Source organism: Aythya fuligula, chromosome 9, assembly GCF_009819795.1.
Source record: "Aythya fuligula isolate bAytFul2 chromosome 9, bAytFul2.pri, whole genome shotgun sequence".
NCBI lineage: Eukaryota > Metazoa > Chordata > Aves > Anseriformes > Anatidae > Aythya > Aythya fuligula.
In genome coordinates, this window is record NC_045567.1 from 2,856,834 (window position 1) to 2,880,368 (window position 23,535).

At 37.7% G+C, this 23,535-nt stretch overlaps 1 protein-coding gene across 1 annotated transcript in view; it reads left to right on the top strand.

The window, feature by feature from the left end:
- The first annotated feature begins 2,262 nt into the window (after positions 1 to 2,262).
- DNER (delta/notch like EGF repeat containing) overlaps positions 2,263 to 23,535 on the top strand; it is a 119,970-nt gene continuing 98,697 nt past the window's right edge. Inside the window, exon 1 of the mRNA XM_032193157.1 lies at positions 2,263 to 2,581. Coding sequence (XP_032049048.1) covers positions 2,339 to 2,581 — 243 coding nt within the window. The 5' untranslated portion in view covers positions 2,263 to 2,338. The remainder of the gene's footprint in view (positions 2,582 to 23,535) is intronic.

Here is a 23,535-nt window from a genome sequence, read left to right on the forward strand (position 1 = left end):
AAGCTGACTAAAATTATTTAAACTATGCATATTGGAACATTAAAATGCATAAAAATACAGCATTTTCGACAATCACTAGCTAATCACTAGATAGGCATAATATGTTGTGTTGCACAGTTAAATATTTTCTTATGGAAACGGCATGTATAATGCAAATGCTGCTTATATAATCTGTAAAACACAAAAGGAACATGTGATATAGTTATGTCCTGCTCAGGTGGATGTGTTGACTAGCTTAATTTTCAAGTTGTTCTCTTTTTTGCAAATACCACATTCCTATGTGAACAGAATTCAATATCTTATCTAGCTGTCAGTCTTGAAACCTCACTTCCCAACACTTATTTAATTATATTAAGTATAAGGCCACTGAAAAGCCTTAGACATAGGTCAGAATTCCATCAGAATTAGTAAAACCTTTGGGGGTACAAAGACCAACTAAAAAAATAGGGGTACTCCCTACCTAGCCTATTCAGGCATCCTGTTCATTACAAAGATCCATCAGGAGCTCAAGCAAAAAGAAAGATCAGGTTAGAGAGCAGAACATCTCAACTTGTCCTGATGATTTGCTCTAGAAGATGTTTAGAGAACAGCATGAAACTCTATGAACAACTATCTTTGAAAACCACTGTGGAAGGGTGAAGTCCTAGGAGACTAGAACAGAGCAAACTTTTTTACTGAAAAGGTGGAAATGAAGAATTACAGCCTAGCTGCTTTAACATCAAATGCCCTAGAATTCCGGGCTATATGTACATTATTGCAGAGCATTTAGAAGATAACAAGGAGACAAGTAGAAACCTCTGTGGACTTATCGGGAATAAATCATGTCAAGCCAAATAATTTTCTTGTAGAACAAGGCAACAGATCTCATGAATGGAATAGAAAAAAGTGGTTACAACTTAATATGGGCATGGCCTTTGGGATTGTTTTCTATGACATTATTAAGAACAAACTTAGCAAATTAAGAACTTTTTGTTTTCTCATGGTGCACAATGGTTGTAAAAAATGCTTGGAAAAAAAACAAGCACCCAAAAACCAAACAACAACAACAACAAAAAAACAAACCCACCATACTTAAAGAACAGTAAGTCATAGTTCAGTTTCAAAGTAGAAGAATTGCTTTCAAGTTCCTGTTTTTTTGCAGAGATATGACATTTGACAATGATCAGTAAAGAAAGGATGATGAACTCATCTGATAAAAGTACAGCAGTTTTTGTGTGAAGAGCTCTGATATTGAGAGAAAAAGTAACCCGAAGGAGAAGATAGTTGTAATAAAAAGAAGCAACTTAATTTGAGTTATGTGCATATATATTTAAAATTTACATTACCATGGTACCATCAGGACCCACCGCTACCTGGGGTTGAGAGGAGCCGAATCAGAGCCGCTTGAACGAGCTGGTCCAAGGAGTTAGGGACGCAGTGGGAACAGGGCCAGCAGAGGGAGCCAGTGTGGCACAGAAATGGGACTGAAGGGCAGGGGAAGTGAACCAGAGCAAGGCAGGTCAGGGAACAGAAAGCGGGGACGCCTCAGCCTGGAAGCGGGGCTGCAGCAGTGCCTCCAGGCTGCACAGCCCGGGGGACGCGGCTCAGTCAGCGTTGCCAGTTGCTTCTGGCCAGGACACAGGTTTCAGCCTTTATTGCACGAGAAGCTGGAGGGTTTCTAAAAACTGAGAGCTGCTGCTGCTGCCCCTTCTCCTGCAACCCGCTGGCAGAGATATGAAAGCCGATTAGTTACTAGAGGCTTAAATGCTCCTCTTCTGTGGGAGTGGCAGCACGGAAGGCCAGGGGCCGCTCACTGGTTCGTACATCACTCGGCTCAGAGGCAGGGGCAGAGAGACAGAGACGGGTTTAAAAAAACGGACCTAGCTAAACGCAAACGTGCAATTTCTCAAGTTTTTTCCCCCCACTGCGAGCAGGCGCAGGGATCGTTTTAATGCCCTTTGCCTCCTTTGTTCTTGATACGCTTTCAGCCCCAGCTGCTCACTGAGCGGCACTCCCAGGCTCAGGGGCTGCTGTCCACGGCCTCAGCCGAAGCCAGTGGCCGGGGGGGGGAACTGGACGGCGCCCCCCGTCCCCCCGTCCCCGTCCCTCAGCCCCTCAGCCCCTCAGGCCGCCTGGCGCGGGGGGCCGGCGGCTGCCCCCTGCCGGGCCGGCGGAGCGCGGCGGGCTCCTCCCCGCCCAGTCCCCGCCCGCGGGTTGCCCGGGGAACGAGGGCAGGGAGCTGCCGGGCGGCCGCTGCCTCCTCCCTCCCTGCTTCCACCCTTCCCTCCATCCATCCCTCCATCCCTCCATCCCCTCCTTCTCTCTCTCCCAGGCGGAGCGGCGCCCCGACCCCGCCGCCATGCCCCGAGCCGCCCCGCTGCTCCTGCTCCTCCTGCTGGCCCTGGCGCAGCGCCGCGCCTGCCTCCCGGGGCCGGCCACCGCCGCGCCCCCCGGCGCGGACCCCTGCCTCAGCCAGCCCTGCCGAAACAACGGCACCTGCTCCCCGGGGCCGGCCCGCGGCCCCGCCGCGCCCCGCCGCCCACAGCCCCCGGCCGCCTACCGCTGCTCCTGCCCCCCGGGGGTCACCGGCGCCTCCTGCCAGGTAAGGGCTGTCCCCCCGAGCTCCCCCGGGGGTCGCGGGGAGCCCACCGAGCCCACCGAGCCGGCCGCCGCCCTTCCCGGGGGGAGAAGCGGCCCCGGAGCGCCGGGCGGCAAATCGCGGCCCCCCCGGGCATCGCCCCGCCAAGGGGGGCCCGGACCCGGCCGTGGGGGGGTCCCGGCACGGCCCGCTCCGGATTGCCGGAGGGCAAAGCGCCCGGGAGCTGAGACCCGAGACACCGCCACCGACGTCCTTCTGACTTGCTTGGTCATATCAGGGCTTCGTGTCATCGAAATTAATTCTCACCGTCGTGCGGAGACGTCTTCTTCTTTGCCTCTGTCAGTGAGGATGAAAAATCCCCGTTATCGTGCTCGGAAATGCCCAAGTTCATCTTCTGTATCCTCAGATGAGGAAAAGCAGGTGCAGGGACAAAGAGGTTTGGTTCCCGCATGCATGCATGGTGCCTCGGGTTACCTTGTGGCAGCAGCGTAGGAGAGGCGGTACGGGCTGCCTTCCATTTCCACGGACAATGCCTTCTGTTTTACATGGATTTGATGTAAAAGCAGATGAATTCAAGTAAAAGCAGTCAGTTTCACTATTCATTTATTTATTCACTGCTCCTTGGTTGGATAGTACCCAAACTGTGCTGCTGAACAGATGAAAGGGATAATACCTTTACTGAAGACTTAAGGTGTAGGTGAATTTGGAAGTCATTGTGAGGTAGGAGTGCTTTGCTCCGAGCTCTGTGCCGGCCTTGAAGCATCTCGGATGAGTCAGTGTAACAGGGAAAGTGAAAATATTAACGCTAATGAGATTCTGCAAAATCAGAGAGATTAAAGAGGATTAAATAGAATTCTCTCTGGCTAATTTTAGCTGTTGGTCTCTCAAGAGTTTACTACATTTCTATTGCTACAAAGAGAGGGAGAGAGCGCTGAATGTTTGCCTCTGCTTGCTGCTGTTAGACTTGGTGTCTGCGAGCCAGGACTGAAGGATTAATGACCCTTCTAAAGACTTAGTAAAATGTAACGCTTGCTGGCATCGTACCTCCTGTGAAGTGTTGTGTCTGGGGAATGGGGTTTAATTGTTTCTCTAATACAAGAGAGGCAATATTCTCACAGCAGTTACGCTTTTTATTAAGTAATAAGAGGAGGCTTTGAGTGTCATGCATTTTGTTTCTTTTTATGAAATACCGAGTAATGACCCTTGAAACAGAATCTGTTAAACAAGTGAATGCCGCTTCTGGCTGTTATGTCAGCAGCTGAAGTATGGATATTAGTTAGCTGTGGAAAGTTAATATGGTTTTGAAATGCAACTTTAACTGTAGAGCAGGTGGGTGGTTTAGAATTTAAAGGGATAAAGACATTGCTTTTATCCACAGCTGAGGTTTTGCTCTTTCTATCAAAATAGGAATTAAATAAACATTGTACAAATGCGTTAATTCTTGTGTTTTGCTATTGTATTATTCAGTGAAAATAAATAAGTAAAAGGATTGTAACCCTTAGAGGATAGGAGGAAAACTATAGGCTAAATCAGGGGGACCATGGGGATATATTTAGCCAGGTGGTTTCCAACTTACTGCTGAGGTTGTTATGGAGGTTGGGCTTGGAGAAGTGACTACCAACAGGGAAATAAGAGCAGTAATTTTTTCGCTTAAACACCCAGATCATACATGTAGAAGGTAAGTTTGAGGTTATACAGGTTGTGATGAAACTGGAGTTCTCTGGAACTACACTTGCCTAAAGGTACAGAATCACTTTTGTGGTACTTTTTGTAGCAAAGGCAATATTTCTCTCCTTCTGCTCAGATGCGTTAAGGCATGGAATGAGGGAAAAATGTTCCAAATATACCTGCAAATCAACTGGGTGCAGTGAAGTTGATAATGTAGAGGGACTGATAACAAAGTTGGAGATTGCCACAGATTGTGTTGCTGAAGTTTTTACTGTAACTGGCTTTGATGCACTTGGTGGAGCTGGTGCTGGCACAGGCAAAGTGGCAAAGAATAAAACTGTCATCACATGCATGAGATGCTTTTAGAGGTCTAGAGCTTTCCTATCACCAAGTGAAGTATTTAACTTGGACTTAATCCAGTTCTATGATCTTATGTTATAGTTGTTTCAGGAACTCATTATTTATTCAACAAAAGCTATCTCAGTATATCCATTCCATGCATTATGCATGTCTATATGTATCACGTTACTTAGGGTTTGAGTGTACTTTGCTCTGCAGACTTCAAGATTGTGTTGTTATGGATTGTTTGGCTTCACACTGTGGGACGTTGCTGTACTTTAACTCCACTTCTTTTCATGGATATGAATTTTTCCCACTTCTCTGTGCCATGTTTCTAGCTTGTATAGGGAATAAATAGAATCACTGTATCTTAAACTTTAGTCTGAGCAGAGAAATCACACACATTCTTTGTGAAATTGTAGAAAAATCATAGTGAATTTGGGTGCCTTTCTGCAGGAATTTTAAGTTGTCCTATTCTCAGCTTTATTCTGAGAAAATTTGATGAAATAAATTGAAATAAACTGAGTGACAGATGTTAAAGTTATGCTGACACACACCTATTTTTTTTTAACCTATGTTTTACTTTGAAAAGCAATCTTTAACCTTTATTTCTAACCACTAGTCTAATGACTACTCTGTTATTTCCAATGACATGGTATAACCTAATAAAATTATTTTCTTGTTCAGGAAGGTTTTATGTAAAAATTGTATTATCTGTGCCTTTTGAAATAATTTTAGAGACCTAAGGTACAGAATAACTAAATAAAAATGAAAAAAAATCGTGACAGACTTGATTGTTTGCTTAAAAAATACCAAATCTGAACACAGTTAATTTCATTCAATCGTATTATGTTTATTTGCTTCAACACTAGTGCTAATTTCATTAAAAGACTATTGTGTGAAGAAACATTGATTTATTAATGATTTTTACCTACTATCATACATGCTTGGTTTGGTTTTGATTTTTGTTTCTTCCTTTTCTTTTTTTCATTTTTCCTTTTTTTTTTTTTTCCCCCTTTTTCTCCTTTTGTTGACAGTTTTCCCCACTGTTTATTTCTTCAGTAATTTTAATGTACTTTTAGTTACTTTATAGTTTCTGTCAGCAATTAAAGCTAGGAATCAGGTAGTGTCTCTGAGCTGGCACGCACAGCTTGGAACCAGCCTTCTCGCTTGGCTGCCATCTCCAGCTCCCTGCTGTATGGTCTGCAGTGGTGGCACGACCTCCGTGTACTTCTCAGGGTGATGTGGTGGCCCCTGATGTAGCTGGTTTTTGAGTTAGTATTGAAAGTAGTATTTTAGTAGCCAAAAAATCTCATTAGTCTTGAGGAGAATTTGTTGTGTTCATTCTTATGGTTATCTTCCTGCGACTACAGTGGAAAATATTATATATAATATTTTTAAATGTAATTGTGGACAGTTTAATTCAAATGGAATTTTAGAAAGGTGAAAGCTGAGTTTAAAACTGTCAGGGAAGGAACTCATAAAAACTAATGCAGATGGACTGCAGGTTATTTTTAAATTTTCTTCCCAGAGTGACTTGTTGTTGGTCATTCAGCTACATTAAAGTGAAGTGCCTTCATTTAAATATAGATTTTTTTTTTCAAAGCACCCTGGGAAAAATGTTTCTTTTCATATTTTAGTCATCTTCTAAGTTAGCAATAATGGCAGGTTGTGCTCTTTTCCCTAAATTTTACTAGAAATAAACTTCTTGCTGTTTTATTTGGATTCCAGGTACTGTGCATTTCCATTATTTCCTTGGGGAAGTTCTGTTGTGTGCTATTTTTCTTTTTCCTTGAATTTCAGCCTGATTATGTTTGCCTTCGTTCTCTCCCCCCCCCCCCTTTTTTTTTTTTTTTTTTGTGCTTTTGAATACAAGGTGAATTTATTCTTGTCTTTTGATCATAGTATTTGAATACTTGTAGACTATAATACAATAACTTCAGATTTTTACTCTGTGCCCCCTACTTCTATTTTTTAAATCTCCTGTTGGGTTTTTGTTACTTTTTCTTTGAATTCGTTCCTGTTCTCAGTATACTTCTGATAATGTGCTCTTTAATGCTGAATGTAGAAATCCAAGGCTAGCAAACTGAGAAGGATTATCATTTCTTGACTCAGTGGTCTACTTCTGAGCAAGCAGTAGGACTTTCATTGGCCAGGTTATTTCGGGTTGCAGTAGTAAAGGGACATCCTTTAATCTAACTGCTAATTCACCTTCATGTCACTATCCTGATTAATTCTTCACAAGTTCCTGTTTTCTATTAAGTGCTGACATCTGTACTGAAAGGTCTCTAAGTAATCCTTCACAATGAGTTCTCTAGCATATTAAAATGCTATCACTTTTTTGTTCTCTACTCATTATTCAAGGACATATTCTTAGATTATATGGCTACTGTGATGCAAGTATTTTGCTATGTGACCACTCTGTTCTCTCTTTTATGAAATTGCGTAGCTATTAAGAGGAAATTGTATAGTTAGCAAGTGCCCTGGTGTTTTGTTGTTTTTTTTTTTTGAATGTAGTTTAGCTGAGTTCTGAGGCACCATGTCGTGTCCTGCTGACTAACTGTGCTAATGCTTGCAATGCTTTAAAGTTACCAACTTTAAATATTTGCATTGATGCATGAGAAGAGGCTCTGAGAGCTCAGTTTGCTCTCCTTGAAGAGGAAACTAAGTGACATCTCTGGCTACCTAATGGATGGTCATAGAGAAGATGGAACAAAACTTCTCTGACATGCAGCCAGTGAAAGGATGAGAGGTGGCAGACACACGTTACAGTAGGGGAAGTTTCTGTGAAATTTAAGAAAAACGTCGCAATGATGGTGATCAAACACTGGAACAGGTACTCAGAATGGTTGTGGGATCTTCATCCTTGGAGATGTGAAGGCCCTGAGTACCATGGCCTAGTGTCAGACTTGGCCTAAGCAGGGGTTGGACCCTACCGACCTAAATCCTTCCGTCATTCTGTTCTGTGATCCCATATAAACATGTGTGTATGTTTTTTTGTTACTCTTGTCCTGTTCCTGTCTCCCCCTTTCCTGGATATTCTACTAAATGATTTCTATATTATTATACGAATGCGTATTACTTACATCAAGTCTAGACTATACCTTGATGGACTTGTGTGCAGTGCAGACAGGAGTTTTAACACTGCAATATTAATATTAGATAAGACATCTGAAAAATCTTTAATATTAATTTCAAATCACTGTGTCTACAGCCACTTTAGTCACAAATTAGTATACTCATGTTTCTACCCACTTCATTTTAGCTATTTTAAAGTGTTTTCTGTAACTGTAGTAAAAATATATTTCCATTCAGAACCTTAAGCTTTTCAAATTAGCATTTTGCCTTGAAGCATATCATGTGAAAATTTGTAAGAGAACTGTAATTCAACAGTTCCTGAATCAGTTGATAAAGAATTGTGCTGTGATATTTTGCCATGGGATCTAAACAAATTATTCTAAATTTCTGTAGAATAGAACTGAAGTGATTTAATAATCCAAATTTTCTCAATTATATGTCGATTTCAATCTGTTGAAACAGTCACTTTAAATTGGTTCAAAATAGTTCCTTATAAATGCTAGTAAGGTCATTTAAGAACCAAGTAATATGTGCTTTGTAAAATTCCATCATATAAGTAAAGGTTTTAAGTGTTGGTTTTACTTATGTTTTTGTAAGTAAAGGTTGCAAAGAAACAGATCAGATATAGAGTAATTGAATAATAGTAGAAGATATGCCATACTAGGATGCTTCAGCTTTTTCATAGATCATATTTCATTGTATTTCAGTTTCATTTCATTGCATTTCTTATTTATTTATTTATTTATTTATTTTCCTGAGAGAACTGCTTTGCAATGCTATCTGGTTAAAAACTACAATTGCTTTACCTTCTTTTGAAATACTAAAATCGATGTTACTGTTTGTATATGTGTAGCTCTGGAAATGCTCTTTAATGGAGTAGACTCACAATGTATTAGGAGAATAACAGGAGAATGCCTTATCTTGAATACAAGATAAGAATGCAAGAGAAGAAATTGGATATGGACGGTGAAACACGTAAACAAGAATATTGTTCAAAATAGTGGACCTGTCTGATGATTCACTATTGCAGGAGGCAGTTAGCCTCTCCTGAAGGGCTCTTGTAGAATCATCTGCATATTGCCTTCCTGAGAAGAAGTATGAGTTTGAGGTTATTAATTTCAGAGGTGACATTTAGCAGAATTTCAGCTTCATCATGTCATTGGGAGACCAGAAAACTTAGAAGATGATGCAAGAAATTCCATTTTAATAGGCAGGCATGAGTCTGAGGAAAACAGTGCCCGCTTAACCCTAATAAGAGTTAAATTGAAGTCTTAATTGGCATGGCACTTTCTCTCATAGCTCACTCTGTTCTTATTAAATATCAAGGCCCTCATTTATTCCTAGTAACTTTTATGGCTGTGGTACTTTTGTGTTCCTATGAATCCCACACATTAACTGCATGGAAAAATTATTTTATTAGGTTTTATTTTCTGTCTTTCTATTTAATTGAATGTTATTGTTTTTTTTTTCCTTTTTTTTTTTTTTTTTTTTTCTTTTTCCCCTGTTAAAAGTGATTTATTCCATTCTTCTCTCCCTGTCCCAATAATGAATATTGGATACTGCAGTTTCCTTTCTGAGCTGAGTGAATTGAGTTAATAACAATACTCCTGTTGGTTACTGCTCGATCTTAATGTGATCTGCTTTGTATAATGCTGAATCTCATTCTTTATTTATGCTGAAAGATAACCTGTTCTTTTGACTACTGCATTTGAGAGTAGTCTTCAATAACCACACCCTTCACCTCCCTGCTTTTTTTCTTGTGTTATTATTTTTCATTGATATTGGTGAATAGAACTCAATAACCTAGAAGTGTCTGATTGTGGAGCAAAGATCCCAAAACAAAAGTATCTATATTTAAAGAACATCCATGTCGACTGAAAGCACTGCGTTTGGTGAGGGTAGAGTTAACTTCATCAAAAATAACTTATTGGCATGTAGGTCAAAATCTGAAGGGAAAAGCAGTCCAGTATGTGCATTTGACATTGTAGAGCAGCGTTTATTAAGTCTTAAATTAGCTCTCTACTTTTTAAGCAAAAAAAATAATTTTGTTCAACTTCTCGTTTCAATATGTTTTTGTAAATTTATACACAAGTAGTGTGAATGCTGAAATATATACTGTCTGGTCAGAAACTTGTAACTCATCAATATGAGCTGTATAAAACATAATTTTGAATTGGATCATTAGGAAAACAAATCTTAAAGAACAGTACAATTGTTGCAGTTTTCCAAGAGTTTTGAACAGCGGAAATGTACATAAAGATAAAAATTAAGAAAAGAAATGTTTGCTTGATAGGAAAATTAATGATTTTTTTTCTATTGGCAAGGTATAATCTCTCTTGCAGAAGCACTCTTGCACTCAAAAGCTGATTTGTAGGCTGCAGATAAGCTGTTAGAGTTCAGCAATACATATTACTGCCCTGTGTTGTTCTTCAGCTTTGCCTTGGCTTGGTTTACAGTTACACAGGTTGTATTAAGTGTTACAATTATACTGTATTATTTTTGCATTACATTCTGCTGTAAACCTGAAAAAAAAAAAAAACCAAAAAACAACAAAACACAAAACACAAACATCTCTAAACCTCCTAGGGAAAGGTTTGAAGTGAAATATCATGGGTAGGAATTGGAGTATCAGGGCTTAGTGTTTGGACTTCTCACTGCCTGTCTAGGCCATACTGGGCAAAACTCTTACTTTTTTACTTAAATTTCTCCTCTATAAATTAAGATAATTTTGGATGTTCAAATGGTTCATTTGTGAATGTGTTCAAAAGCTTTAAGAAAGTACAGTGAAAAACACTTAATTTAGTGTTTTAATACACTTATTCTGAATTACATGTCGGGGCCTATCAGACTATATTCAAGTTGTAAGGGGAAAAAAAGCCTTATTTAAAAAAAAAAATCAACCATTTATATTACTTTGTCTGGCAAAGTATTCAGGCTAGCAGTCTACTGATTAATTCAGTTCTGTAATTTTCTTTCCCTCTATCAGGGGCAATAGATCAGTGATCAGTATTTCAAAGACTTTTGTAGCAAAGGTGTCTATGAACAAGGTGTTCTTGAATAAGGTAAGAATAGGATTCAATTTGACTGTGAAAGTAGGATTGTTATACTGAGTTCAGGACACTGAATTTTAATGATTTTGGGAACTTCGTTGTACTTGATGTATTAGTTACAGCAGCAACCATGTTATCAATTTGAGAAGACGTTTTTTTGAGCATGTCAATGAATAGGAGCTGTAAAAAGGGTAACCAGATACAATTCCTTTTATTTACAACAAACTTCATTTTTCAGTCCAGGTTGCCTTTACGTGATCCTTTGTGCTGTATGTAATAAAGTTGAAACTTGTCAAGAAATGCACAGGACAAGGAATCATTTCAGCTAACCACACATATTCTAAACAATGATTATCTGGGAGGAAGACCTATATGTTCTTGGTTGTATGTTAATAATAATCCTTAGTGAGCATTAGTGCTCAAAATGCAAATAATTTAAAGACGTGCAGATAATGCCAAGAGAAGAGAAGCAGTTTAAGAATGCTGTTCTCTTCTAAGCTGAGTAGTACTTAATCCCTTGAAATCAACTCCAGGTGACTTCACTTACAAGATAAAGAGGGCAGAAATAGATAGGACCCAGCCAGAAGGGCAGCAAAAGTGATTAGTAGATGTGGAAGGAGTTGAATAATCTGGGAGAAACAACTCATTCACTTTCATGTTGAGAAAATCAAGAAGATATGAATAAAAGGTATTTTTGGCCAATGCTTTAAAAAACAAACTATGGGAATTGGAAATTCTTCAGGGCATCAGCTAGTCACTGACTAACATGGCTAAAGGAAGAATATGGACAATTTTTGGTGATTTCCACACCTGGTATGTTACTCTGATCTCCCTTTCAAGTGTTTGCTAGTGGCTTTTATCATTAAGGGCAGTAGCTGTGACCTTGAATAACTATAGCAATTCCTGTATTTCTTGTTCAGCCCTGATGATTTGTGCTTAAAATTTATCGAATGTGTAAAACTTCATGCCAATTTGATTTTTATTTTTGTTACAAAGATTTTAATTTTTGTAATGGTTATAATGTATGGTTTCATCTGCCGAAGAAATAAGGTAAATTATTAAATACTATTAATCAAAAATAACTTTATAAATGAATCTCAGTAATGCCAAACCAAAATATATGGCTTAGGTTTCATATAGACTTAGCAGTCTGTTAACAACTCGTGAGAGTCTTACTTATACATGTACTTCTTTTGTAACCTATTTTTCGGGCAGGCTTAAATGAACATTAATAAATTAAAGGGGGTAAAGCTGGCCTTGTAGATATCTCAAAATTTGTGAAATAAGTACCTCCTGCGTTGAGAGACTTAATTCCATAGTTCTGTTATTATGGAGCATCAAAATACCTTTCATGTATCTGGGTCTGAGAAACTTTCTCATTTGAATATACCTTTGAATTTCAGTAAGTTGAGTTACAAGAAGATTGTTGATACAGGTAGGATCTGTAAGACCAAATACTCGATGGTCATTTTCAAGGCTACAGCATACTGCATGATGATGCCGTATGTGACAATGAAAGGAAACGGTGTTGAGTCCTCGGGGAAATTAACATGCTTAATTGAGGGAGGGACAAATTAAAACTTAATTTATGTAACTGTAATAGGACTCTAATGTTAAAGTTTGGCCAGTTATTACCTCTTAAAAGGAGTAGAAAGGTACTGGGTTAAAGTTGTAGAAATGTCTGAGGGTGCAGGCTGGTAGAGAATATAAGAATGTGGAGCATTTTCTTTAAAGGGCTGCTTGAGGATTCATTTTGACATCTCTAAAAGGTGAAGTAAACTCACAGTCATTACATTTATTCCTTCTAAAGACCAAGAAAATTTAGAACTAATTATTTCAGTAACCATTGGAGCTTTGTTTTCTCTGTGCGAAGTGTACCAAAGAAATTCTCCAAGGTGAATGAAAGCTGGAGCAAGGTCAGCTCTGCCACTTGCTTACAAGGTGCTTTCCTCCCCAGTTAAACATCACCCCTTGCAACACCAAATTTTCACTCTTTTTGTAGACAAATGTGATAGATTAATAATTATAGTGGGTCTGCCTTTTCATGATCCCCTGATCAAAAACTGGGTAATTTATCACTTGAGGGTAAAGCCTCTGATTATTAAGTCCTGCTATTGGCAGCAAGGAGCAAACCCATGTATGGACCAAAGCTCACTATATTTAATTTAGGAATATAGAGGGTTTTCTGTTATGGTTAAATTACTCATTAATATGTTGCACCGTTGTACATTTATATGCGATAGTCCACTGAAGGACACTCTGAAATGACACCTGTGCTAGTAAATCTTATTGTGCAAATGACATACAGGAAACTTAAGAACAGTATCTCAGTTGCCTTCTGCATGATATAAATGCTTTTCACTTTGTGAAAACTACTGCAGCAGCTTCCAACTTGAGGTTTCTAGTTCTGAGGTTAGTTTTCTTTTTCAAATTGAGTTTCCAGTTCTATTTTGTATTTTCAGGTGTTCTAGGCTCCTTGCCTAGGACACGAAAGTAAACCCTGCTTGAAGGTGGGGCCTTTACTGCAAGCACCTGCTGGCTGATAGAAGTTCTTCTGCCCAGTGTCAGGAGGCTTAGGGCTCTTCTGTGATGCTGGGAAGTCTTGAAAGCTTCAAGTTATCCTGGGAGTCTTTTGGCTTTTAAACTCTTTCTGGGACTTGGAGAGCAGAGCTTCAGGGTGTTGTTTCCAGGTCTTTGAGGAGAGCACAGGCAAGGTGTCACCAGAAAGCTTCCATCAGGTTCAGGTCTGTGGTTTGGCTTCCTGAAATGAGATGCGTTGGCACAGAACACTATTCAATGAAATGGTGTTTTCTGCTGAGCACAGTGTTCAGTCAGAACTTTCTACTGAATTTAAGAAGCATGGTGCGGTGGTGTCTAGTGGGAAAAATTCTCTAATATTTCCTTGTGTGCATTTAGAAGTTGATGCTGCCATTATCTAATCTAATTTTGGAGATGATTAGAGCATCACTTGCAGATCTTCACATAGTATTTTTCTCTAATATTTTGAAGTAGTTGATGTTCTCTGTGTTTTTCAAGGGAATTACATCCACATGTGCAGCAGTGCTCCTGAACCACCAAGCTGCCCTTGTCTTTGACCTTCGCAGTGTTTGCAACAATATAAAAATAAAATGTGTTTTCAATACTAGTTAGATGAGTAAACAGATAGAAGTGGCTATTAGAAGGCAATTTTATAAAAGGCAATTTTACTTTAAATAATTTCTATATACATTTTCCTGGTTTCATTCTACCTTGTTAAGAATGACTTCACTTCAATGCCTGGTTCTTACAAGGCCCCTAGGGCTGAAAAAGCCTGATGGCTTCTTTTCTTGCTTGAATGCATTGCAGTGGCATTGTGGGATTTTCATTTCAGTACCAACAATTCTTTAGGTATAAGTAGAAAGGATTGTTGGTTTGAATCTTCTGTGTATGTATAAGATGTATATTCACATATCTTATTTCAGAGAATTTGACTGTTGGCCTTTTCTTCAGCACCTGCCTGTATTCCAGGTCTGAAAAAAAAAAAAAAAAAAAAAAAAAAAGTACTAATAATACTGTATAGTGTTCCAGGTTCCTTTATCTTACTCACACTCATGGATATAAAAAGACCAAATTTCTGTATTCCTATTATATGTTATGTACCATTGTTCAAGTGGATTCAGCAATCCAAATTATTTTTAATAGTTATCTGTATGGCTTTCTAAATTTTACTGTCTCTTAAAACAGCCTGGGTTTATAATATAGGGTCAGACAGGTATTTAGACATCTGTCATAGGATACATGGACAAGAATAGAAATAAGAGGAATAAGGTAATAATAAGTATAAGAATTAATTTTGTCATTAGTGTATGAGTCTGAATATACAAGGAGTAGATTTGTGACTAAGATGATGCCATTTATTAACATACAGCATAAGGTATGAGGTAAGTGTTTATTCATTCAGTAGGCCATTTGGATATTCTCGTGTTACTTCCCTTTAGGATTAGGTACAGGTAGAATTAGTTGAGTCTACAGATTGTCAGTGTAAGCGTAAAGAAATGTTTTTCAAGACAAAGTTTAATGCAAAACATATAATCATTTAAATAGTTACTCTTAGCTTTTAGTTAAGAGAGGGGAAAAAAGTCATTTTTCATTGCTGATGATTCTTCAACAGTAATAATAGTTAATTCTTGCTCTCTTTCTCCCCCCTCTCCCCCCAGCAAATATGATTTCCATTTTTATAGGGAATGCCAGAGAACTAACTAGAATGATCCAGTTAGTTTTCATTAACTCTTATTATATGCATCATGTACGTTTCATAGGTAAAATGATATTGTTCAGCAATAGTAATTACAACAATGGCTTAAAACAGTTAGAAGTATTTTACTGCATTGCAGATCTGAAGAATTAAGTAAAATTTGCTACACACTTGACAAATTTATAGAATTTCCATAAGTTTGCATAACTTAACCATGCTCAATTTTAAGCAATGCAGTTATTTATTTTCACTTCAACAGACAGCATCAAGATCTTATTTCCACTTTGGCCAATAACCATGCAGAAGTTGCATACTAAGGGCACAGTGCACAGTCATCTACATCAATCTGGAAGTGGGAGTGCATTGCTTCTGCTCTTATTCCAGATGTAATGAGATGATTCTTCAGGAAAAGTTTCTCTGAAATACAGTTTTGTATTTTTATTCCAGGGTACATTCTGTACTATTCTTCTCTGCAAATCTCTTGAGGGGTTCAACAGCTCTTCCTAATTTATTTTCATCTACGTATTTACTTAGTATGCATTCAACTCCTGTGTCCAGTATTTTTAGAAAAACACTGAAGAGAACTGGCTCTAAAGTGGAGCCCTGGTGAACTTCACTAGTAGCTGGCTGCCAGCTTGATGTAACCCCACTTACTATCACCCTTTGAGTACAGTTTTTCAGCCAGTTGTTTGCCCATCATATTACGTACTTCCTGGACTCCTTCCTGATCTGTTAACGTTTGCTTTTTAATCCAAAGGTTTGGAAACTTCATTTTGTAAAGCTTGACTTTTAGTCTGGTCTTAGGAAGTTTCTCAAAAGATTCTTCACCACCAGAAGTTTTTTTTTTTTGTTTTTGTTTTTTTTTTTTTTTTTATATCTATAGTGTTGAGAAAAAATGTATTCATGCTTCATTCTGCACACTTCCAAATATTATGAAGAAAAGGAGATCTTCAGACCACAAAGTGGTCTATGTAATTTTAATTTCAAAGAGTACAAACTTTCTGGTACAGTCTCACAATCTGGTGACCCTTCACAGGTAAAGGAGGTGCACTGCAGATCTGGTAATTACTGTGGCTTCTTTCTTCAGTCTGACACTAATTTACTTTCATTATAGCCCATTTCACATTTTCCTATAAGTTTTTTAGTATGTGATCAAACAACCTACTGGATTTTGGTCCTGTATTTAGTTATGGCAAGGTCTTAATTTGATCCTTCTTTTATTTTTACTTTTCCTACTTTGCCTTGTCACAGGATGCTATTCTAGTAAATTGTTCATCTAATTTATTTTAATTTCTGGGGATTTGTTCTGTGTCACTGGAAGTGTTCCCCCGTGTAGACTAAACTTCTGAAATGCTCAGTAAACTCTTCCCATTATAATGAAACATTTCCCCTCTATAGTAAGTAGCAAGTGCACTAAATGCACGTTTAATTTTTAATGATATTGCAGGTTTTATTTGTGCACCTGTAACAATGCTAAGGGCCTGCCTTCTTCTACAGGTTAATTTGGTTGACCTTCTCACTTGTATGTGTTTTTGGGGAAAGGAAGTGTATATAAGTGCACGGCTGAAACAAGTGGAACAGCTACAGCAAAAATCTTTCTTCTGCTCATAGACTACTTTCCATTGCCTTTGTTATTGGGGAAATAGAATACTCCACATGGAAGAAAGTCCCACGGTACTGATGAGGGTCATGTGGAGTCACCTACATTTGTCTATGTAGAGCTGAGCTTTATTTAGAAGGGCTAATGCTGATCAGGAGCTAACAAAGCTCCTGACTCCCTGCCAGCTCTATGCACAATTACTCTGGTCCCTGGAGTGTGGTGCTGAAGCACTGCAGCTGACTGGTAATGCAGCATCCTGCCAGAATTAACCCTGCTGAGCCAGCTCCAGTGTTTTCCCCTTCCATGGTCTGGTTCATTTCCACACTGAAAAATCTGCTAGCAAGCAAAAATTGAATGGAGCCATAAAATTGTCCACACGAAATTCCTCCTGTAATGTACGAATATGGTCTAGTTCTAATGCTATGTCCTAGGAGATTTCATAGTGTGCTCCTTACTAATTACGGTAACCTACAGATGCAGAAATATTTTTCTGTTCATTGCTCCTTGGCTGCCAGGTCGACTCATGATAGAGTTTGATTCACCTCCAGCTTTCTCCCAGCTGATTGCCTACTAATTGCAAAAGTCAATATTTTAATGTCAGCAAATCACTTTTTTTTTTTTTTTTGGACTTGGTTAAAGTCAAGAAGTCTTCCTTGTGAGTTGGCTTTTGCAAATAAGTTTTGGAAGTAAACTCATCGTTTCTGAGGAATCCATATTTGTCTGTTTCTTCTCCCCTCCCTGGATATTATACCACCAATGACTTCTGTAAGTGCCGCACAGAACGAGCCTTCTCTGGGAGAACCACCTTACAGTTCACGTGCTTATCACCTGGAAAGAAGCCAGTCTTGGAGTGCAACTGCTTGAACAGGTTTTCTGTTTGTAGATTAGAGGCAGAGTGTTCATGGAAAAGGTAGATTTTGCTCAATTCATTGTTCAGTTTATCTTGACCCATAATTAAACTCTGTTTCTTAGGAATTCAAAATCTTATTCCTATAAGATATATATTCCTATATATAAGATCTTATATACCTTATAGGAATATAAGATATATATAAACGTCCTATTTTGTTCATCAACTTTTCCTTTTGTCTGTATATGTAATTCTGAAAAACAATTTTTTCTTTTGCTGTTAGGAATAGATGCACATGGTAATAGAAAGTGTCAAAAACAATTGGATTCCTCTAAAGAAAGATTAAAACATTAAAAAAATGGACATTGTGTATTCTTGTTATACACCAATGGTCTTTGGACAAATTGTTGGTACTGGCTTAACTGAATAAAAAAGTCAGTTAAGAATTCAGCCATTATTATTATTTTTATTTTTAGGAATGAAATAAACTTCTCCCACAGAATAAATTACATCTGAGAAAGTTATTTTAAAAGTTCTGATTATATTGCCATCTGTATGCTAACTGTCCTTGTAGTCTTAAAATATAATTGAAAATATTAATTTCATTTTGGTAGTCCTCAAGTATAAATGTGTTGCCTTTCAATAGGTGAATGTTAAACCCTTTGAGCAAATGAATGTTGAAAACTAAGTTTTACGTGCCTTCTTTATTTCAGAAGACAGACTGCATGATTTTATATTGCATGAGCTTAGTTGAGAATCATTGTTTTATATCACTAGATTTCCTTGGCTTCTTAATGAATGGAAAGTAATCAGCATCTCTGGGTCTTAATTGTTGAAATTGTCCGAGTATTACCCAAAGCACATGCAAAGCATTTAAACGATAGTGTAAAGTTGGTACAGCTGCGTTGCAAGTTCCTGGGGAGAAACTAAAATTGTAAAATCGAATAATAGGGAACCTGTAATAGAAAGACCTAATAATGTGGAACAATTCTTTACAAGGAGGGATTTCCACACCGTGCAAGGATTTTTGGATGTTGCATAAGATGGCTGCTAAAAACTAATTATGTACTGTGAGTCTTTTTGTAGACTCCCCTTTATTACAAAATTTACTTAGGCTGTGGTCCTTGATGAGGAGGATATGGCAGGAGGACCAATCCTACCTGAGCTCTCTGAAATAAAGCTGTTAGCAGCTTGCTTAGCAGCAGACCCTTCATTGATTCAACAGCACATTAATATCCATGCTTGAATCTGTCACCTATCAGCAAAGATGATCCGTGACAAAAATGCCACTGATAATGGTTGGAAAATGAATGCTTCCCATGAGAGATTTCTGGCAGGGGAAGTGCTCATGATACCGCAGCTTCGAGCGTGCTGGTGTCTGTCAGGCTGCCCCATCCTGCTCTCCTTGTCCTTCAGCCTGGCCAAGGCTGCTTATTGCCACGGGATGAAGTTCTCCATCCTCTCCAGGGGACAGGAGGTCAGCAGGGGTGAGGGTACCTTGTTGGTCATGACAAAGCAGCGAGCATCAAAACATTTCAGCCCAGGGCGCTCCGTCATCACTAGATGCTTTCTTGTCATATTGCAATGCTGTCTGCACCCTGTTTTTCCAGTCTCCTGAAATATCCTTACCACATTATTTGCACTTATTGTGGGGATGGGCTCAATTAGTAAAGGAAATATCATGTGACCTTTTATGTTAAAATAAAATGGAAAAGGTCTATGAAACAAAGAAATTTGGAGCCAGAAGTTTTCTAACTTGTCTATAAGTAAGAGGAAACATTTTTATTATTATTTTTTTTTGCCAAATTTCTTTAATCTGGGATTGTAAAAACAGTAACAATAGGGCATTCTGTTATTGCTGCGTGCAAGGGGAGAAATGATTTTTATTCAGCTTACTTTTATGAAATGAAACAAATAGTTCTGGCAAATGGACACTAGAGTCTGCTTTGGGCTAGAATGCTACTTCAGCTGTCCAGCTTCATTGTTATATTGTCTGACTTCTGTGGTCCCACTAAGAGTACGAGATATTTTACTGGGTTGCACAATTTCAGATAATAGTATTAGTCTGAGAATACCATCAACCATGCCAGACTATAGTGTTCTTTACCAATAAAATGACTTTCCAAGCTTGCACATTCCTTGTGTGTGCCTAGGATTGTCCAGATGCAGCTGTGTCAGTGAATTGGTTCATTAATGTTGTAAAAAAAAAACAGCTTATTTCTTAGACGCTTTTAAAAATATGAAATCTTTGGAGTTCTGTCCTAGCCAAAAGTACAAATTTAGGATTGCTTTTGTCATGAAACATGCAGTTCTTGAAATTGTGTGATTTTTTTTCCTTTTTTTTTTTTTTTTTTTTTTTAAATTTTCTTTTTGGAACTGCAGAAAACCTGGTCTTTTTGATTCAAAACATACTGTTAATATTTTTTGAGTTCTAAAATGTGCTTTTCTATCTTGATGTCTAATAAGGATTTCAACATTTGCCTCATTGGCAAATTATTATTTACTTTTTGCCTCCACTAAGAGCATATATGTAACTGTGCTCTACACTATCTTAAAAAAAAAAAATAAAAAAAAAAATCATTTGTATCTTGCCTATCTTCTGACAGTTATTCTGTGGCCCATTGTTTTTTGTTCATCTGACAGATACGTACTTCTTAGTCTTTTGTCTGGAGTGCTGGGCTGTTACTTTTTTGAACTCTACTCCTTGATTACGTATAAGGCATGCTGAAGGGATAGGATAGACAGTTTGAGCAAAGAAGTTAGTCTTAATGATAAGTAATATTAACAACTAATAAGTAATGTACAAAATGAGAAATGAAGGGTGAGGGTGGGAAGAAACTGTTACTTCTGCTTATAGTTTCCAGATATTATAAATAACGTGAATTATAGCTGTCTACTCTTTTGAGCCAGTGTGGTGTCATGGAATAATGTCACTTTTAGCATCTTCTACATTACGTGGTTTTTAAGATTCCACTTGTTCCATAACAGTGGTGGCATTTGGTGCTATCTCCTAATAAGTCTCAATTTATTTCTGGATTTGCTTATTGTCATTAATAATACTTAAACTCACTCCATGATAAGTAGAAAAAAATGCTAAGAAACATTCCTTGGTTAGTATTAATGACGGAATTTCTGTTGATTGTAAAAATAAATGTTAGTGCTCTTCCTGTCCCAGAATTATTTAACTCTATGGTTTTTTATGTTTGTTTGATTTTTAACTGCATACTTCCTCAGTATTTGAGGTAGTAAGCCTCCCAGTTTTATTGCAGTTCTGGCTGACTATCGCTGTTATCGATTGCTTCAGGCTTCTAGTAACAATGTGCTATTTTTCCATTTATCTCTTTGCTTTCTGCTTTTGAATAGTTAGGCACAGCATTAAATTTTAATGTTCCGTAATAGCATGACAAGTTTGACAAGCACAGTGGTTAATGAAATCACAACAAATATTTTCAATAACTTTTCAAGAAGGTATTTATTTACATATGATTTGAGATCTTGCCAGTTCACATTAGGTCTGATTTTGGCATCATATTTCTAAATAAAAATGGAAAAATTGAAAGTTTATGAAGGTGCCTGTATAAACTATATAACAATTTCTGGAACAATTTCAACGCTTTTTGGTTTAACTAAAAAAGTAAATCGCCCTACACAGAACATTCAATAGATAATGAATTCACAATTATACATAGTAACATGAATAGACATGGAGAGGTCTGGCATTATGCAGAAATTGAATCCAAATGTATCAGTGACCACTAGCACATACTCTGTTTAGTAAAATGTAAATAGTTACCCTTAATTATTTGTAGCTAAAGAAACGAAAAAGAATTTGTCTAGTTTTTATCAATGTGCTTGAGAGCTCATTATTGAAAAGAAACTTTGTCTGACTAAAATACTGCCTGTTAGATGATTTTTTTTTTTTCTTCTTACATAATACTTTAGTACCAGGGAGTATTGTTTCACATTGAAATCTGGATAATTTCAATGGCATGCATTTTTTTCATACTTGTGAAAAAGAATGTACGTGTATTTTTCTTGTTTTAAGAGCTGTTGAACAGAAAAAAGTTGTGCTGTAGTGAAAACAGAAATAATTTTATTGACATAATGCAAATGGGAAAATTCATAGTCACTTCTTATTCCTTTATTTGACCATCATATAGGTTTATATTTTGGGAGAATTCATAATAAATTACATAAAACATTTGAATCATTTTTTTTCAGTCTTTTTTGGGTCTTTTTATAGGAGAAACTGATGGGATGCTAATTTAAATAAAGGATTTAAAAAGACAGCCTTCTATGTTGCTTTGTATGCTAGAAGGGGTAAAAGCGAGTGTATGAAGATATTTCTCACACGTTTTTCTTCTGTAAGTCATACTATTCCAATAAGAAACTAAAAACACTTTCAGCCAGTGAATTGATATTGTGGAAGGGACCAGGAACATGAAGTAGTATCCTGATTTCAACTCAGACACATGACGCTGAAAAGACATCTCATGTTTAATGGGTAAACCTTGTACAACAAGCCTCCAAATAATGTACTATTATTGGGTTGGTGAAAACTTAATTTAGAATATTAATCTAATAAACACTGTGAAGACTAATAATATTAAATGTTTGGATAAGAGTACATAATCTTGTTTTATGTTATCATAATAAATCTATTTTCATTTTTGTTTCAGAAAGTGTATGCGTATTTTAATATATTTTAAAAATAATGTAGTAGTGTCTTGTAACATAGCGTGTTTTCTGAAAAACCAAGTTCCTCCCGTGGGGGAAAAGTTAAAGAGAAATTTCTGAAGCTGGTAAGTGCATAACCAAAGGCTGTTAAATATAATGTAGTCTTGCTCATGCTCACAGAGCATGCAGAGTCTATTAGGAAAAGTGTGTCTTCAGTTACCTCTTCTATCAGACTATCAGGATTTGATTTCTCCCAGACATATTGGTTCATATATCAGGATCTAACTAATTAACAGAATGGTCTAAAACTGGAAAAGCAAACTCTCAGAGTAATATTAATCAACCTTGGGTAACGTTGGCTGGAGCTGTGGTTGTTATCATGTATAGTTGGAGAGCAGCAAACACTGAAATATAGGTCTCTCTATAGAAACAACTAAATGTGACAGCAAAACTTCTGGACTTTTTTTCTTTCCCCCCCCCCCTCCACAGCATGCATTAGTATTCATCTCTATCTCTTTCACTTTCCATCAGCTGGCTGTTCATTCTGGACAACAATTTAAGGGTTGAACACTATTTAATATAAACAGAGAAATAATTTTAGTCAGGTAAACTATTAGCTGTAAAAAGTATGCTTTAACTGCTTTGTTACTTTTCCACTTCATGTAGGCTGTGTGATTCTGGTTTCAAAATATGATGTTTTCCTCTGCAGGTTTTTCATAGGCTATCTGAGGTAATTCTTGAGGCATTTGAGCTCCAAATATAGCATGGCCACAATAGAATTCCAAATGAAAGCTTCAAGTCTGTTCCTGCATGTTTTATTTAACAGCTTTTCAATTTAGGGTCACATGTTTTGGATTCCAGCTAGTTAAATTTTTAGCAGACTTTAAGGACAACATGAGTTACTACGCTCTTGCATCTAGGCTCTACGTAGATAGTCTCATGTGCAGTAGCTGAAAAGTGAAGTGTAACTTTTCTGAAGCCACCTCAGATAAAACTTTTGAGTTATTTAACTGCTTCTCCTGGATGTAGACTCCTTGCTAGATAACAGCAATCAGCAAAGGAAAGTATATCCTTCTTGGGCACATAATTTCAAGCAGAGTGTATAAAATATTCTCTAAAATGCTTATGCTTATGTTGAGAGGTGTTCAAGCTGATTATCTTCTGGAGAGACGGAGTTTGCAGAGCCGTCAAATTTGGGTCACTTTAAGCCTGCTGCAAAAACCTCCCAAAATAAGAACATGAATTTGCAGCACTGATATCAACCAAGACCACCACCTGGTACTCTCCTGCTGTAGTAATTTGTGTGTGTCATTATAGCATCTAGAAAATAAGCCATGAATGAGGAACCTGCAGTACTTCTACAAACAAAGATGGAATGAATGACTCCTGTGTGAGAAATATTCCAGTTTGTCACAAATGAAAATGGATGGCTTGACATGGAGACGGATTAGTGTTTGCTCC